The sequence below is a fragment of the Dendrobates tinctorius genome, unplaced genomic scaffold (assembly GCF_039654945.1).
Source record: "Dendrobates tinctorius isolate UK_male_01 unplaced genomic scaffold, ASM3965494v1 ptg000089l, whole genome shotgun sequence".
NCBI lineage: Eukaryota > Metazoa > Chordata > Amphibia > Anura > Dendrobatidae > Dendrobates > Dendrobates tinctorius.
In genome coordinates, this window is record NW_027361757.1 from 18,778,427 (window position 1) to 18,794,969 (window position 16,543).

Here is a 16,543-nt window from a genome sequence, read left to right on the forward strand (position 1 = left end):
CAAAGGCAACATGACACCCGCAGACCATTCCATCAATGTCTGCATTCCAAAACGTCACTACTTCCCTTCCGAGCCCTGACGTGTCCATACAGTAGTTTTCTACCACATATGGGGTGTCGGCTGCTCAGGACAAATTGAACAACTTTTGGGGTTCAATTTCTCCTGTTACCCTTGGGAAAATAAAAATTGGGGAATAATTGATCATGTTTGTGGAAAAAATACGATTTTTTTATTTTCATGCCTGGGCATTATAAACTTCTGTGAAGCCCTTGGGGGTTCAAAGTGCTCACCTCCCATCTAGATAAGTTCCTTAGGGGGTCTAGTTTTCAAAATGGGGTCATTTGTGGGGGTTTCCACTCGCGACATGGTGTCCGATCTCAATTCCAGCCAAAAACGTCAAATGGCGCTGCTTCCCCTCCGAGCTCTGCCATGCGCCCAAATAGTGGTTTACCCCCACATGTGGAGTATCAGCGTACTCAGGACAAATTGCACAATAACTTTTAGGGTGCTGTTACCCTTGGGAAAATAAAAATTGGGGTGAAAAGATCATTTTTGTGGAAAAAATGATTTTTTAATTTTACCGCTGTACGTTATAAACTTCTGTAAAGCCCTTGTGGGTTCAAAGTTCTCACCACATATCTAGATAAGTTCCTTGGGGGGTCTAGTTTCCAAAATGGGGTCACTTGTAGGGGGTTTCCACTGTTTAGGTACATCAGGGACTCTCCAAACGTGACATGGTGTCCGATCTGAATTCCAGCCAATTTTGCATTGAAAAAGTCAAACGGCGCTCCTTCCATTCTGAGCAATGCCATGCGCCGTAAGTCGTTCCCCCCCCCACAAATCAGGTATCAGTGTACTCAGGACAAATTGCACAATAACTTTTGCAGTCCAATTTCTCCTGTCACCCTTGGTAAGATAAAAAAAAATTGAACCTGAAGTATTTATTTGTGAAAAAAAGTTAGGTGTTCATGTTTTTTTTTTTAAATATTCAAAAAAATTCCTGTGACGCACCTAAAGGGTTAATAAGCTTCTTGAATGTGGTTTTGAGCACCTTAAGGGGTGCAGTTTTTAGAATGGTGTCACTTTTGGGTATTTTCTATTATATAGACCCCTCAAAGTGGCTTCAAATGTGATGTGGTCCTAAAAATAAAATGGTGGTGTAAAAATGAGAAATCGCTGGTCAACTTTTAACCCTTATAACTTCCTAACAAAAAAAATTTTGGTTCCAAAATTGTGCTGATGTAAAGTAAACATGTGGAAAATGTTAGTTATCAAGTTTTTTTGTGTGCCGTATCTCTGATTTAAGGGCATAAAAATTCAAAGTTGGAAAATTGCGACATTTTCAACATTTTTGCCAAATTTCCGTTTTTTTCACAAATAAATGCAAGTTATTTGAATGAAATTTTACCACTAACATGAAGTACAATATGTCACGAGAAAACAATGTCAGAATCACCGGGATCCATAGAAGCGTTCCAGAGTTATGACCTCATAAAGGTACAGTGGTCAGAATTGTAAAAATTGGCCCGGTCATGAACATGCAAACCACCCTTGGGGGTGAAGGGGTTAAAGCACCTGTCAGGTACACCTCATAGCTGCCCAAAAGGACGCCCAGGACAGGCATTGCTCATCTTCAGTAACACATCAATTGATAGTTGGAATAAATAGACTGCATTCACCACATCTTAAGGTGCAGGCTTTATTTTCAAGTGTAGGGGTGTGCAGTATAAGGTTCTGCAGCAGCTGAGGTGTGCAGTATGAGATTCTGCCCCCCAGTTTTGATCCTGGCTAAAACCGTTTCTTATAGATATGGCGAACCCTCAGGTAACCCTAAATGAAGGTCAATGGACACAGGTGGCTGAATTGAAGGAATTGCTTAATCACCTATTTACCGTGACTAAAAAATTACAAGCTGAGGATTTAACTCCTGGCCTTTTCATAAGGGAGTGGAAGAACTTGCTATTTTGCCTGTCCCAAAGAGGAGATTTAATCGCAGATGGCATTTCTGCTTCAATGACAGGGAGACACCCAGCTATTGGAAAATAACATTTTTCTGGCAGCTGTTTATGTGGACCCAAGTGATCGTCTATTGCTTGATGATCAACAGCTTACTAAAGGAAAAGAAGCTCTGGCTGAGGGAGCAGTTAGGATGAGTGGCCTACAGGAGGACTGCCAGGTGCAAGAGGACTTGGGTCCTGACAGTGCTACTGCTGCCATATCTTCATCCTCATCAGATGAGGAGTTTGACAAGTATTTGGATGATATGGAGCAGGCAAAGCGTTGCTGAAAGGAAAAAGATTTCACTACGTCTCCTATAGCAAGCAGATTGACCATATTTCAGCAAAATGTTTCACTTGCTCTCAAAGAGAGAAAAATTCAACCGTTCATCAAAACTGACTGTGCATGAGGCAATTCCTTTATACTTGGAAATTGTTAGATGTTGCCCATGTGGTTATGGCTTTGCCTTCCAACCCAAGTTAGTGTAGAGAGGTTGTTCTCTGGCCTTAAAATTATTAGGTCAGATTTGAGGTAATCTATGAAGGAGGATCTGATGGAGGCAATTCTATTCCTTAGAACAAATTCATAGACTGCACAAATGTTTAGTATGTTTTTGTTGAAAACTGTTTTTTTTTGCCACTTAAATAGTTTATTACATAGTGATATATATGTAATCGATATTAGTGTATTACATATTTACAATTTTTAGTTTTTTGTTCTAAAGTTGTATTCCAATAAATATATTATGTTCTATCTAAATGTCTTGATTATTGTATCATAAAAATGATTAAATGTCTGATGTTCACATTGTACTACAATACATTTTTCACTTAAATATAAGTAATATATGTCGGAGTCGGTGGAAGGGAAATTGTGGAGTCGGAGTCGCAGGTTTGGCTTACCGACTCCACAGCCCTGCCCGTAGCATCTCCATTTTTCCGGATCTGGGGTTGGGTCAGAGCTTTCTTTTTGTGTGCTTAGCTGACGTTTTTAAGGATACCATTTATGTGCAGATATGACCTCTTGATTGCCTGTTATTGCATTTTAATGCAATGTCGTGGCGACCAAAAAAAGTAATCTGATTTTCTTTTACCGCTACGCCGTTAAGTGATTTGGGTTTACCTTTTTTTTTTTTTTTTTTTTTTTTTTTTTTTTTTTTTTTTTTTTTTTTTAAACTTTGGCATGTTTCAATAGCCTGATCGCTCTGCTACATGTAGGCGATGAGCAGATTGCCTATATGTAGCAGAATTACAGCATTGCTATGAGCGCCGATCACCGGCGTGGCGCTCATAGCAATCTGGCATCAACAACCATAAAGGTCTCTGAGACCACCTCTGGTTGTTATGCCAACGCATCGCTGATCTGTGATCAAGTGACAGGGGTCGGCAATGAGCGTACTTCTGGCCCAGCGGCTGGAAGCTCTTAAACGCTGCTGTCAGCGTTTGACAATGGCATTGAACTAGTTAATAGGCAGTCGGATCGTGATTCTGCTCCTATTGCGGGCACATGTTAGCTGTTTTGAACAGCTGACATGTCCCAGCTCTGATGCTGGCTCACCACCAGAGCCCTCACCAAAGTGGGGGATCTGACCTCGGGCGTACTATTGCGTGGCCAAACTAAGTTTAAAGGGATTCGGTCAGTAGGATCGTCCCTCCTAAGCAGCCTATATGGGCATGAAGATCATAGGAAGCTGAAAAAAATAAATGAGATCCGATATCTTAATCTAGAGAAATCCATGTTTTTCTTGTATGTAAATTAGCTGTTCAGGACAGTGGTTGGACCCTGATCTGCATGAGACTCCGCTTTCGGGGCTTATAATAAATATAAGCTGCAGTTACCAGTGAGACATGTAACAAACTCTACAGTAAAAGTGAACTTTGTCTTACAAACAATTTGGTAACTGCAGCTCTCACAGCTCTACTGTATTGCAGCACTCTGCAGCCCAGTGTGACTGAGATTGAAGCTGAGAGAAACCTGCAAATGTGAGGTATAATTGCACACAGCTCTGCAGAGAGCAGCCATTACACTGATAACTCCTCTTCATATAAAATAAGCTCTGGAGGCAGATCAGTGTCTGGCCCATAGCCCTGAGATGCTCATTCACGTATGAGAGGGGAAAAAAAGAAATGTGGATTTCTCTGGAATAAGAAATTATACTTTTTTATATCCTTTTATTCAGCTTTCTATGACCTACAGGCCCATATAAATGTCTTGGGAGGGTTGATCCTACTGACTACCTTTAATCCCTTCACTACCTATGACATGCCTATACTTCATAGGTCGTATTCTTGCACTCCATTCAAACTCCGGAGCTGAGCCAGCATCTTTTCCAGCATGTCAGCTGATCTGATCAGACGTGGGTAGAATTGCGATTAATCTGCAGCTGTTAACATGTTAAATGCCACTGTCAGTCTTCGACAGCAGCATTTAACATTTCTGCACCAGAAGTGCATCACTAAATCCTGCCTTTCGTTACCCTGCAGTCATGTAACAGGGTTGGCATAACAACCTGGGGTCTACAGTAGACCCCTGTGGTTGTCATTGCTCATCTGCTATGAGCGTCGCACTGTAGCCAGCACTCAAAACAATGATCAGTTCTGTTGCAGAGCTGAAGCCCTGCTATGTGTAGCACAATTGGATGATTGCATCTTCTAGTCTCCTAAGGGGACTATTGAAGCAAGTGGGGATAAGTTTCTAAATATAAACATTGAATTCACTTACACTTTGACCATGACCACTACAGACACTTTGTGGTGCTCTCGGTGCAGTTATAAGGCTGTGTGCCCACGTTGCGTTTTTTAAGCGTTTTTGCCACTTTTTTTCCGTAGCTTAAACGCTAACTCATCCCATGCAATCCTATGGGATTCCGCAGTTGCTGTGTCAATGCTGCGAATTTTACCGCTGTGGAATTGCATAGCAGTAAAATCTGCAGCATGTTCATTAACTTTGCAGAATCGCGGCGCCATAGGATTGCATTGAAACGCTCACTTTACGCATGTGGCTATGCCCACCATGCGTGAGGTGAACGCTTCATGTGCGTATGGTATCCACGGTCTGGAGGAGTGGAGACTCTCCTCCATGCCCTGGGTACTATATTTCTTTATAAAATAGAATTAAAATAAAAAAAGTGATATACTCACCTTCTGATGGCCCCCGGAGCCTTCCCGCCTCTCAGCCACACGGCCAGCATCTTCCGTTCACTGGCGTGCTTTGCAAGAATCACCCCAGATGACGTAGCGGTCAATCACCTTTCCAAGCGATGCTTCAAATCGCTTGGAAAAGCACAAGCATTCGGCAAGATAAAAACGCTTGTTTTGCTGGAAAACGCATGTGAATTCCGCATGTATTTTACCCGCAGCAGGGGCTTGCGGAAATGCTGCAGATATTTCCGCAGCATTTCTGCTATGTGGGCACATAGCCTAACAGTTTTATGGTGTAGCTGCATTGAAAAGAGGTGGTTGTATTGAGTGCTATTTAGAAGGGTCCCACTGCTTTGAGGCCTCTCACTGCAACTAATGCACAATTTACTTTTTGTATCCTCAGTTTCTCCACACTCCGACATGGATTCGTCCCTTGATGGAATAACTGCCGATATGATAAAAGAGGAGGAGAAACTGGAGGAGGCGGCTAAAGTAGAAGAGCAAAAGATGATGGAAAAGGTAATATTGGTTTTACAATAATTACCCCGGCAAACTTTCATTGTTAAAATGGAGCTTGGAGACTCATTTAACATATTGGTGCTATTTTACTGTACTCCTTCAAACATAAGTTTTCAAGTTGCTTTGTAGGTTATTCCTGCGGGAAATAATATAACAAAAGGAAAAAAAAGCTGTTCTCTTTTAGCAAACGCTTACCATGGGGGGGGGGGGTATAAAGGATTGTTTTTGGTTGACTGACCAGATTATAGTTTCATAGCTGCTACAAGTAAATGCTGTAACTACAGCTTATTAGTGTTCGCTGTACAGACTGTATGTATGGGACGTCCAATGCAAGTCTCCGTAATGTACTTGATCTATCTCACAGGCTCGTATGTCTTGGGAAAGAGATTCCAATGAAATGCGGTTCAAGAGGCTTCAACATTTGCTTGAGAAAAGCAACATTTATTCTAAGTTCCTCTTAACTAAAATGGAACAGCAGCAGCAAGAGGTAAGCCACCTGTGCATGATGGCCTTATGTAGGTACAATCAGCTTTGTCACTAATTTAAGCCATTTTGCTTGTTACTAATCTGTTTACTAAAGCATAGTTGTAATATTCTTGTTATACCCTATACTGTTGGTCACCCCACCCGAATGGGTTGACCTCAATGGACTTGGTCTACCTTCAACCTTAAATTATGTAAATAAATTTCTGAGTTGGTATAGTAACCCATGTTGGTTGCAGAATTTTGAGTATCACATTTGCACTGTTCATGTTTTTTAGGAGATCAGAAAGAAAGAAAAACTTGAAAAGAAACAGAAATTGGCTGAAAAGGTATTTTGTTCAGTGCAACAAATAGGTTACATTAGTGAAGTGGCTGCTGCTTGTAGCCTTATTTGTGGTTCCTCTTAAAGCATTGGCTTATAAAATGACACTACTTTTACTGACATTTAGTTAAGAGCTGCATTATTGTCTCAGAGCTGATAAATGACAATACAGCTCCTTTATTAAAATGGGAATAGGATGATTCACAAAATGTTTGCAACACAGGTACTGTGCTAGATCTGCTTTATTCTCTCCCAGTAGTGTTCGGCTTTCAGTCATTGGGATGGTGCTGACTCTGCGTCAGTCACCACTCAGTATATAGAGCTGTGGCAGTAACTGCACTCCCCAGTACTGACTGACAGCCAGCCTGAATGATGAGCAAGCTGTCAGTAGTAAGGCTACTTTCACACATCAGGTTTTCGGCGTCAGGCGCGATCTGGCGTCGTGCCGGAATGCCGGATCCGGCAAATGTTTTGTAAAACCTGATGTGCCGGATCCGGTTTTCTGCCGGATCCGTCTTGTTCTTGACAGACAAAACCGGATCCGTCTCATCCGGTTCATCCGTTTTTCGACGGATTACGCCGGATCTGGTTTTTAAAATTGACCCTTGTGGCTTTCCGAACGGGATTGGCTACTGGAAAACTATATATAGCATGTTCCTACAGCCCTTCTTTGACAGGTTGTAGAGGAGAAAGTGCAGGTTGGAGAGAAGAGCAAGTTACTGGCGAAGATGGATGTTGTCATTGGAAATATTACCACTAGAAGTTCTGTGACGGTTTCAGTAATGAGGGACAATTTTGCACTATACTTTGTCACCTCAAGGCAGAGTACACTGGCAGGATGACAGAGTGTGAAAGATTTGTGCCCTAACCAAACTTGTGTACCTTCTGGACCAACAGTATATACCTTTGCCAACCAAAGTTGGCTATCTTGTCATGGTCTTACTATTTTTAGCTTTAGGCCACAGGTGTGTTCCTTGGTTGTGTTTTATGCAAAGTATTTCACCTTTTAACAAAAGTTGTGTTCATTGTTAGGAAATCACCAACAATAAACACAACTTTTCAGGTGAAATACTTTGCTTCAAACACAACCAGGAACACAACTGTGGCAAAAAGCTAAAATTTACCCACAGTTATATACCTGGTTTTGAATACCTTTTTACCTTTTAAATACCCTGTATTTAAACTTTTTTTTAAACATATTTCGCCGCAGAAAGAAATGACAGACAACCAGTGTAAACAATAATTTAACTTTTATTTAAAATATTGTTTTTTGTGTAAACTGTTTTTAAAGTTAAAAAAACTTTTTTAATAAAGGTTTGAAACCAACCAAATGGGCATTTTTATTAAAAAAAAACCATTATAACTCGGTGTAGTGTGGGGTGGAAATACTGCTGGAGGGGCTGCGGGACACTTCGACAATGGGAGTGTGGAGAGAGGACTGGGATCGTGGTGGGGAAGGTACAGTTAGAGGTGATGGTGTGGAAAAAGCTACAGAATGGGTGGACATGTGGGAGGCAGAAGAGGTGGTGGGCGGTGGAGTGGAGGGTTGGGCAGGGACTGTAGGAGCAGATGATGTTGGGAAGGAGTTTGGTACGGGGAAGGAGTTTGGTACGGGGAAGGAGTTTGGTACGGGGAAGGAGTTTGGTACGGGGAAGGAGTTTGGTACGGGGAAGGTTGCTGGAAGTGGGGAGATGTCTGCTACTGGGGAGGTTGCTGGTATGTAATAGGAGGGGGAGGATGGAAAGTGGCTGGAGGGGGTGCAGATGTAATAGGAGGGGGAGGATGGAAAGTGGCTGGAGGGGGTGCAGGTGGAGGAACTACAGTGGTGGGAGGTGGAGGTTGGGATGTAACCTGCTGTAGAGCACCGTGGCACGAATGCATTACATGCATCTGCTGGGTAGGAGATATTGTTGCCATGCGCTCCACAACAGACCTGAAAAAGGTGTGGTTTGGCGAAGATCTTGCTTCTGAATGTATGGTTTGCAGAAGTGTCTTCACCTCCAGAATGCTGGAGTTGATCTGCTGAAAGCCTGCGGAGATTTGCTCTGACAAGACTTAGACAGTTCTGGAAAGATGCATTCAGATGCAAGAACTCTGGCGCATAAATCTTTTCCTGACCCCTCTGCCGCTGCCGCCCAGTACCCGCAGGTGTACTAGAGGTGGCAGGGGCAGAAGGGTGGGGTAAAGGGAAAGCGATCTCCTCACCAGCAGCTTCATGTAATGTAGGCGGCCACGATGCTCCTGTGCTGGTGGATGGGACAGATGGGTCGAATGTGTGGGAAGGCTGGGAAGGTGCAGATGTACCGGGGCGGTCGAAGTGTCCCTCGGTGCCGGTCTCCTCAGGGATCGCCTCAGAAGGGTCCAATCGTGCAGGCTCCCGAGTGCTGCTCACCGTGCTGTGGAATAAAGAGGAAAAAAAAAACAATTAAAATACTGACATGGTATGGCCCTGGCTGAAAAAAAGTTACATCTAACATTTTTTTTCACATGTGGTGTGTAATATTTACCTTCTAGTGACCATTGTTTCCCGGAGGAACGACAGGGCTTGTGCGTACTTGTACTTGCTCCTGCGTCCTCCAGATCCACTCGGGGCCCGCATCTCTTTATTGAACTCCTTCTTGAAACGATCCCTCACAGACCGCCACCGATTCACAATTCTGTTCCCTGAAACGAGAAAGGAGTGGTTAGTATACAACATCAGTGTTTCACAAACTCCAGTCCTCATGGTCCCCAGGGGTCATGTTTTCAGGATTTCCATAGTAAATAGAAATCCTGAACACATGATCCGTGGGGACCACGAGGACTGGAGTTCGGGAAACACTGGTTTACATCAAGCAACCGGTACTGTATATACTTACGCTCTTTAATCTGGGCCCGAACATCGAGGTCCTCCCAGCGGCCCACAAGGAGCGAACAGATTTCCTCCCAGAGTCGTCGGGTAACGATAAGGTCAGCGTGGCGGCGGTCAGCCATATTCCAGAGCGGCTCCCTTTCTCTGACGAGATCGATGAGGTGGTCCACATCGATTCCTCCATCCTCACCGTCAGAGTCGGGAGCACGCTGTGAAGGCTGTTAAAGAAAAAGACAAAAATAACATAATTAGCCTCCACAAAAGAAATGAAATAAAAAGTGCAAAAAAACAAAGCAAAAATATTTATACTTACACGCTGGTGACCGCCGCGTTGCTGTCGCCGACGACCCTGGGAGGCACTGCGAGGACCTCTTGGCCGAGCACCAGATTGGGAAGACTAGAGAAGAAAAGAAAAAATGTTATGTCTTTGGATGTAGGCATTTGTTTGCTGTGTGTGGTCTGCAGAACATTGTTTTCTATGTGTTGTGTGTAGTGTGATGTTGTGTTTGATGCAAAAAACTTACCAATTGTGAGCCCACTCCAAGTGTCTGTCCACCCCTTCCTTCTTCTTCTGGGAGCTCCTCTTCATCTTGTGAATCCTGTTTTGAAATAAGTCAATGAATAGACATATATTACAGAGATGATGGATTTTGGAAATAAAAACTTAACGTCAAACGCTGACGATGCGAGGGAGGGCTCCCAGAAGATGATGTGCTGTCTTCCTGGTGGCCACACTCCATGCCTGTGGGTGGTGTTTCTGCTGCTGCCATTGCTGCTGCATCTATTGGGCGGCTGTTGAATAAAGAGAAACAAAGGGCCAATGAATATCTTGATATTCAATAGCCCTAGTTTGGAGGAATGGGGGATTTGATGATTACCGTCTCTCATCTGCTGCTGGCCTCCCCTCAGCATGTTCCATTTGCTGCTCCATTTGGGGTGGTGGTGGTGCTGCAGTGGTCTCCTGCCTTCTCCTGCTGCGCTTGGTTGCTTTCTTGGGTGGCATGTTGGGTGTGGCTGTGGGTCCCACTGTCTTGCTTTTATATATGTCTTGTGGGCAGAGCTACTGAGCATGCTCAGACCAAAAAACCGGATCCGGCCACCGGATCCGGCTTTCGCCAGATCAGGCGCATTGCGGCGCTCATAGGCTTTCATTGTGTGAAAAAGCCGGACGCGCCGGATCCGGCGTGTCCGGCTTTTTCGCCGGAGACAAAAAACGTTACAGTAGCCGTTTTTTCCAGACGCCGGATCGCGACACATTGCCGGATCCGGCGAAAACCGGATGAAACGCATGGCCTTCCGGCGCAAATGCAAGTTAATGGGGGGGAAACCGGATCCGGCATTGCATTTCGCCGGATCCGGTTTCTGTCAAAAGCGCCGGATCGCGCCTGACGGCGAAAACCTGATGTGTTAAAGAGGCCTTAGAGCTGCAACTCTATACACAAAAAGTTAAATATTTCATTTTTGTTAAGTTTTAATCCTGCACATTATAATCAAAACCATATAAAAATGCATACTAAAGCTACCGTACATCTTTTTCAGAACTTAAAAACTTCATCTGATGCTGGCAAAACAGGTGAGCCTAAGTCATTCTAATGAATAAGTTTGTCAGCAGTTTTCTCCCATGTAAAGATGTCTTGTATTAAAGAATAAACTTAAACGGGTTATATCAAGTTTCTAAGTGTGTACAAAAGCAAAATACTTGTAAAAACAAACTTTGCAATTTGCCACTTATTAAGACGCCCCTTATTGGGAATAGAGGGATTTTTATTTCTTTAGTATAAGGCTATGTTCACGTGTTTTTGCAGGGGGGGGGGGGGGGCTTGGGGAAATTTTCAGCTGCATTTTACAGTGCCAGCAAAGTGGGATTTCAGAGAACTTGCACACGTTAGGGGGGTTTTTTTTCTCAGTTTTTTTTTTGTGCAATGGATTTTGCAGAGTGGCGCATGTCATGACTTTCAGCTTATTTCACCCACTGAAAGGAATCAATGCAAATAACATTGCAATGCAGGTATCTGTTCTTGGTGCCAAAACCTGCTGATGTAGAATCAGTTTTGTGTGTTTTGTCGTTTTTTTTAATGCACTAAAGTTTACAAGCTTGCACAAGCACAGCAAAACTTGCTTTTTTGCAGCATGATTGTTGCTGCCAAGAGAGCAGGTTTTGCCTTCGGGGAAAAAAATGCATCAAAAACGCAACGAGTGAACATGGCCTAAGCAAATAACTTTAGGTTAACCATGACCCTGCAGTCCCAGCATGGCCGATTACATAGCTCAGGAGCACGAGCATGCTCTGCTTTACAGTCTGTTGTGCAGCTCTGAAGCTGACTAGGTATGGCCAGTTTTAGGGCTCCTATTCACTTGCGAGATATTCACATGATTGTCGTGCGAGTCTCACACATGAAAACCTGGCACTGGGACCGGAGCATGCCGCTGCATAGAAATACATGCAGCCGCACGCTCTGGTCTGAGTGCCGGCGGCGGTGCTGGGTCTTCATGCAAGAGACTCACACGAGAATCGTGCGAGTCTCCCGCAAGCATGAGCCCCTAGATTTTTTTTTTTTTTTTTCTGCGTGTTTTTGCATGGCAAAAAAAAAAATACAGGATCTTAAAGTTAAAAGAAATTGGATTGGCTTTAAGTATGTGTGTGAACTAGAAAATGAAAATTATATACTGTACTTAAGCTTATTTCACAACTTACATTTTTTCAGCAAGGAAGAGAAAACTAAAGGAAAATTACAGTATTTCAGATATTATGTCCAAAGAAGTAAGTTTTTTTTTTTTTTCCCTCAATATATAGTAGTGCAGTTCTAAAGATGAAGAATGTAGTTACAAACATGTAGCTCTTGTCAATAACAGAGGTGTGACCTTTTTTCTGGTTTCCTTTTTGCTAGCACATCATATCTGCATCCAAAAAAAGCAAGAAAGACTCTGAAGTATGTATGCACACATTTCGGTATTTTAATATTTGCAGCAATACATATTTTATTAACCAATTTATCCCACTCTGCAGGATGTCCTCTCCTCCAGGACTTTCACTGCTGAAGAATTAGAGCAAAATGGAGATTCCAACTCTGTTATTAAAGATCGACTGTCACAAAGTGTAAGACAGACTGCAGAGCATCTTTTTGATCCTGTTAGGAAAGTGGATGGTCAACCTGTCCCTTACCAGCAGCCAAAGTATTTTACTGGTGGTGTGATGCGGTGTTACCAAATTGAAGGCATGGAGTGGCTCAGGGTAACTTTCATATTATGTTTTGAGCATGATGCTTGTCTTTTTGTGCTATCAAACTTGGATACCCAATCCCCACAGTTTTCCTAATATAAATTGTCAGATTGGGTGGTACTTACAATGCTTATCCCCTTAACGACTATACAGCGGTGCTTTTGGACTTCAGTTCTTAATTAAAACAATTACTGTTTCATAAATCAATATTATACATAAAATAAAGTTGCTTAATTTTATCAGACATCTGCTTTGCTAGCACTTCCTTACATAGGAAATGGCAGCTACTACTGATGAGATTATCTCTGTAAAGGTAAAGTCTGCACTGAATACAGACTTCACCTCAGAAATAAGAATTTTGATAATGACCAATGTTGTCAGAAAAAAGCACATTTCCCTGATTAGAAATGAGCAACTGTGTAATTATCTTTACTACGGACTTATGAAATAAAATTTAAAACTACTGTTAAACGTAATTTTGTAAAAGAGTAAGTTCACACAGGACTTTTTGCTGCTTTTTTTCATGTTTTTTAATGCGAATGTTCAGCTGCTTTTTCCATTACCAGCAAAGCCTGAGATTTCAGAAATCTTATGCGCGCACTTTTTTTCTTTTTTTTTTTTTTTGTGCAATCAGGATTTTGTGCTTTGCTGCGTTTTTTGGACATAGAGCATGTCACTTTCAGCGTTTTTCACCCATTGACTTGAATGAGTGTTGAAAAAACGCTCCCCCCCCCCCCCCCCCCCGAGACCAGGAGCACAGTATGGGAATGCGTCCCTACTGTACCCTCTCCTGTCTACCAGGCAGGACCCCATGCCTCCTGACACTTAAGTGTGTTTGGGGCATCCGCAAGACTGACGATGCGGACTGGTCCTGGCCACTACCCCCCTACGCCGCCCACCCTTGATGGCCAGTCGCTCAGGGGAGGAAAGGGTTTTTACCCTTCGCCATGACAGCACCCACTGGAGGTATCGGATCCACCCCATTGGAACAGGAAACCCTACAGAGATAAAAGGGAGCGGTCCGCCTTTCCTCCTCCGTTTTTGGTTTCCTGTTCCAGGGAAACCTCAGGAAGAACCCTTCAGTTACATACCTGGGCCAGTGCACGCCGCCTGTGCAGTTTCCATGAGAACGGCAGGGGCTGCGGTGTAGAAGCAGCGTCGGGGGGAGTTTCCGTTAGACGGCTCCCCCCTCGTCTGATGAGCGGATTTAAGTGATGACCGGCCCGGGGAGGGAAGGTGAAGTAGGGAGGAACTGCAGTACTCATCTAATTTAAAGAAGCTAACGGCAGTACATTATGCTTTACGTCATTTTTTTCCACAGCTCCAGCAGAAGAATGTCAGGATCTTATCGGACAACACCACAGTGGCGTATGTAAACAGACAGGGAGGCACTCTATCAGAGACTGTCTTCTGCAGCAAGAATCTTAAACTTAGCCGAAAATTATTTGTTGTCCATTTCTGCCCTTCATATCAAGGGAAAGAACAACCAAGAAGCAGACTTCTTAAGCCGACACATACTTCGGCAAGGAGAGTGGTGCCTCAATCACCAAATTTTCAAGGACATAGTAGCCCTATGGGGACAACCTCAAGTGGATCTCTTTGCTACGAAAGTGAACAGACAAGACTGCACTCTTAGTAGCTCTAACATCCGCCAGGAGTTAGCGACATCCAGGCCCTAACCATAGATCCTCCCTTTTTTTCAGACATACCAGGATAGGTTGATATTGAAACCAGACCCCTCATACCTTCCTAAGGTATCGACAAAATTCCATAGATCTCAAGAAATACTCCTCCCGACCATCTTTAGTGATCCCTCCACTCCTGAAGAAAAGAAATTCCACACCTTGGACATTAGAAGAACTGTCTTAAAATACATTGAGAGATCCAGGAGCTGGAGGCAGTGTAGGGCTCTGTTCATATCTTTTCAGGGCTGTAAAAGGGGTATGGAGTCACAAAGAGCACCTTATCCCGGTGGATCAGGGATGCTGTCCGATTAGCCTACTCTGCAAGAAGTGAAGACCCTCTGGAAAATATCAGAGCACATTCTACCAGAGCAATGGCATCCTCCTGGCCAAGAGGGGAGACGTCCCAATCGAAACCATATGTAAGGCGGCAATTTGGTCAACCCCTTCTACCTTCTATAATCACTATAGACTTGACCTTTCATCAACTTCTGACCTAAGCTTTGGAAGGACTGTCCTTGACATGGTGGTCCCACCCAGGCAGGTGATGGTCTCTGGACTCTCTCCAGTGGGTGCTGTCGTGGCGAAGGGTAAAAAGCCGGATTACTTACCGGTAATGCTCTTTTAATGAGCCCATGACGGCACCCGCTCACTTCCCTCCCTATCAAGATATCAATAACAAATACACCACAGATTAAAGTGTATCTCCTAAAAGTAAATAAGTTTAACCTAGAAATGCAAGAACATTGCCTAACTCTTGGTGGTGCTCCTGATACTCTGAAATACAACTGAGGAGGAAGGGCGGACCGCCCCCTTTTATCTCTCTAGGGTTTCCTGTTCCAATGGGGCGGAACCGATACCTCCAGTGGGTGCTGTCGTGAACTCATTAAGAGCATTACCGGTAAGTAATCTGGCTTATTGCGGACTGGTTCGTGCCGCTATCCCCCCCCCCACACGCCGCCCGCCCTCCGAAGTTGGTCGCTCAGGGGAGGAAGACGGACCCGTTGCCCAACGGCTAACTCAGTGGCCCCAAGGTACCATCACAGTTTCGTCTTCCAGCGCAGCATCTGCGAAGGATAGGTTTTTTGTCGAGAAAAGGTATGAATGCGGCAGCGGGGGCTCCTTTTTTTTTTTTTTTTTTTTTTCTTTTTAAAATCTCCATATCTTATGTATATATTTTTTTTTTTTTCTCCCCCCCCCCCCCCCCCCCCCCCTTGAGGTCTGCCCAAAAAACTGAGGGTGTCCATAGCTCTTTTCCATTCTTTCAGCCCCATCCCCGGACCCCTTGGCGATCTACAGTGCCTACTGCGCTCCCCCCTTCCCCCTGCACCCTCCTTCCACTAATTTAGCCCCGGCTTCACTCCTAGCCTACTTCAGTGCCAGGCCATGCCCCAGCCAGCCAATCATGGGCGCCTTTGCTCCGCCTGGCCCCACCCACCCCTCCCGGCATATCAGAAGCTCCCTTTCTCTCTGCTCTCCCCGTTCCCTGCCACAGCAGCCTCAAGCACAACGTGCCTTCGCTCTTATGCCAGGCTACCTTGTGTGCCTCCACCTGGATTCCTCGCTCAGAGCGTGAATATTGCGTGCCCAATAGGGTCTGCCCATGACATGGCGCCATCTTTTCTACGCTCCACATTTCACTGCCCTGCATCCCAAGCAGCAGCTCCATGTTGCTCCTGCTCCAGCGTCTCATTTTCACTCTGCAGCCTCACAGCAGCAGCTCCTCATCGAATTGATCCCAGCAAGGATCCAGGTCTGTAAGCTGTCACTAGGCGGTCAGATCTCTCCTGGCTCAGAGCTTCTCTACGTCTATGTCTATTCTTAGGGAGCCTCTCTCCCTTCCTCCTATCATTGTGGTACATTTTGCATGTTTGTCCTGCTACAAGAAGTTTCCCTCTGGTCAGACCTCATCCCTCTGCCTTAGTTGCACACAATCTAAAATGTGTTCCCAGGAGCCCCCCCACTACTCACCGAGAGTGCGTCCCCTCCTGAGTGGTTGACAGCTGTCTCGGTCGGAAGCTGACCTAACCAAGGTATCTCACACTTTGGTCTCGGTTTTGGAACGGCTTCCTAATCCTGCACCTGCTAGGGGGTCTCGGCTACTCCCCTCTGAGGCGTCGGACATTAACCCCTCGCGTTCCCAAAGGGTTTCCCCTCAGAGGAAATCCAGATCTTCACGAAAGCGTGCCCACGTTGCGTACAGCTCATCTTCATCACCGCCTTCCAGGGCACCAGGTTCCCCTCCGTCCCCTCAATCAGATGCACCATAGGTGCTAGAGTCTGACCCCCGTTCTGAGTCAGATTCTGATCTGGACTCGGCACAGGTCT

The 16,543-nt window shown here is 44.6% G+C and overlaps 1 protein-coding gene across 2 annotated transcripts in view; it reads left to right on the forward strand.

Moving 5' to 3' along the window:
• Positions 1 to 16,543, forward strand: part of HELLS (helicase, lymphoid specific) — a 78,278-nt gene that overhangs the window by 18,067 nt on the left and 43,668 nt on the right. For both annotated transcript variants that reach the window (XM_073585877.1, XM_073585878.1), the window contains exons 2-8: positions 5,542 to 5,657; positions 6,022 to 6,144; positions 6,419 to 6,469; positions 10,853 to 10,886; positions 12,019 to 12,074; positions 12,202 to 12,243; positions 12,321 to 12,545. In XM_073585877.1, the coding sequence (XP_073441978.1) occupies positions 5,542 to 5,657; positions 6,022 to 6,144; positions 6,419 to 6,469; positions 10,853 to 10,886; positions 12,019 to 12,074; positions 12,202 to 12,243; positions 12,321 to 12,545 (647 nt within the window). The remainder of the gene's footprint in view (positions 1 to 5,541; positions 5,658 to 6,021; positions 6,145 to 6,418; positions 6,470 to 10,852; positions 10,887 to 12,018; positions 12,075 to 12,201; positions 12,244 to 12,320; positions 12,546 to 16,543) is intronic.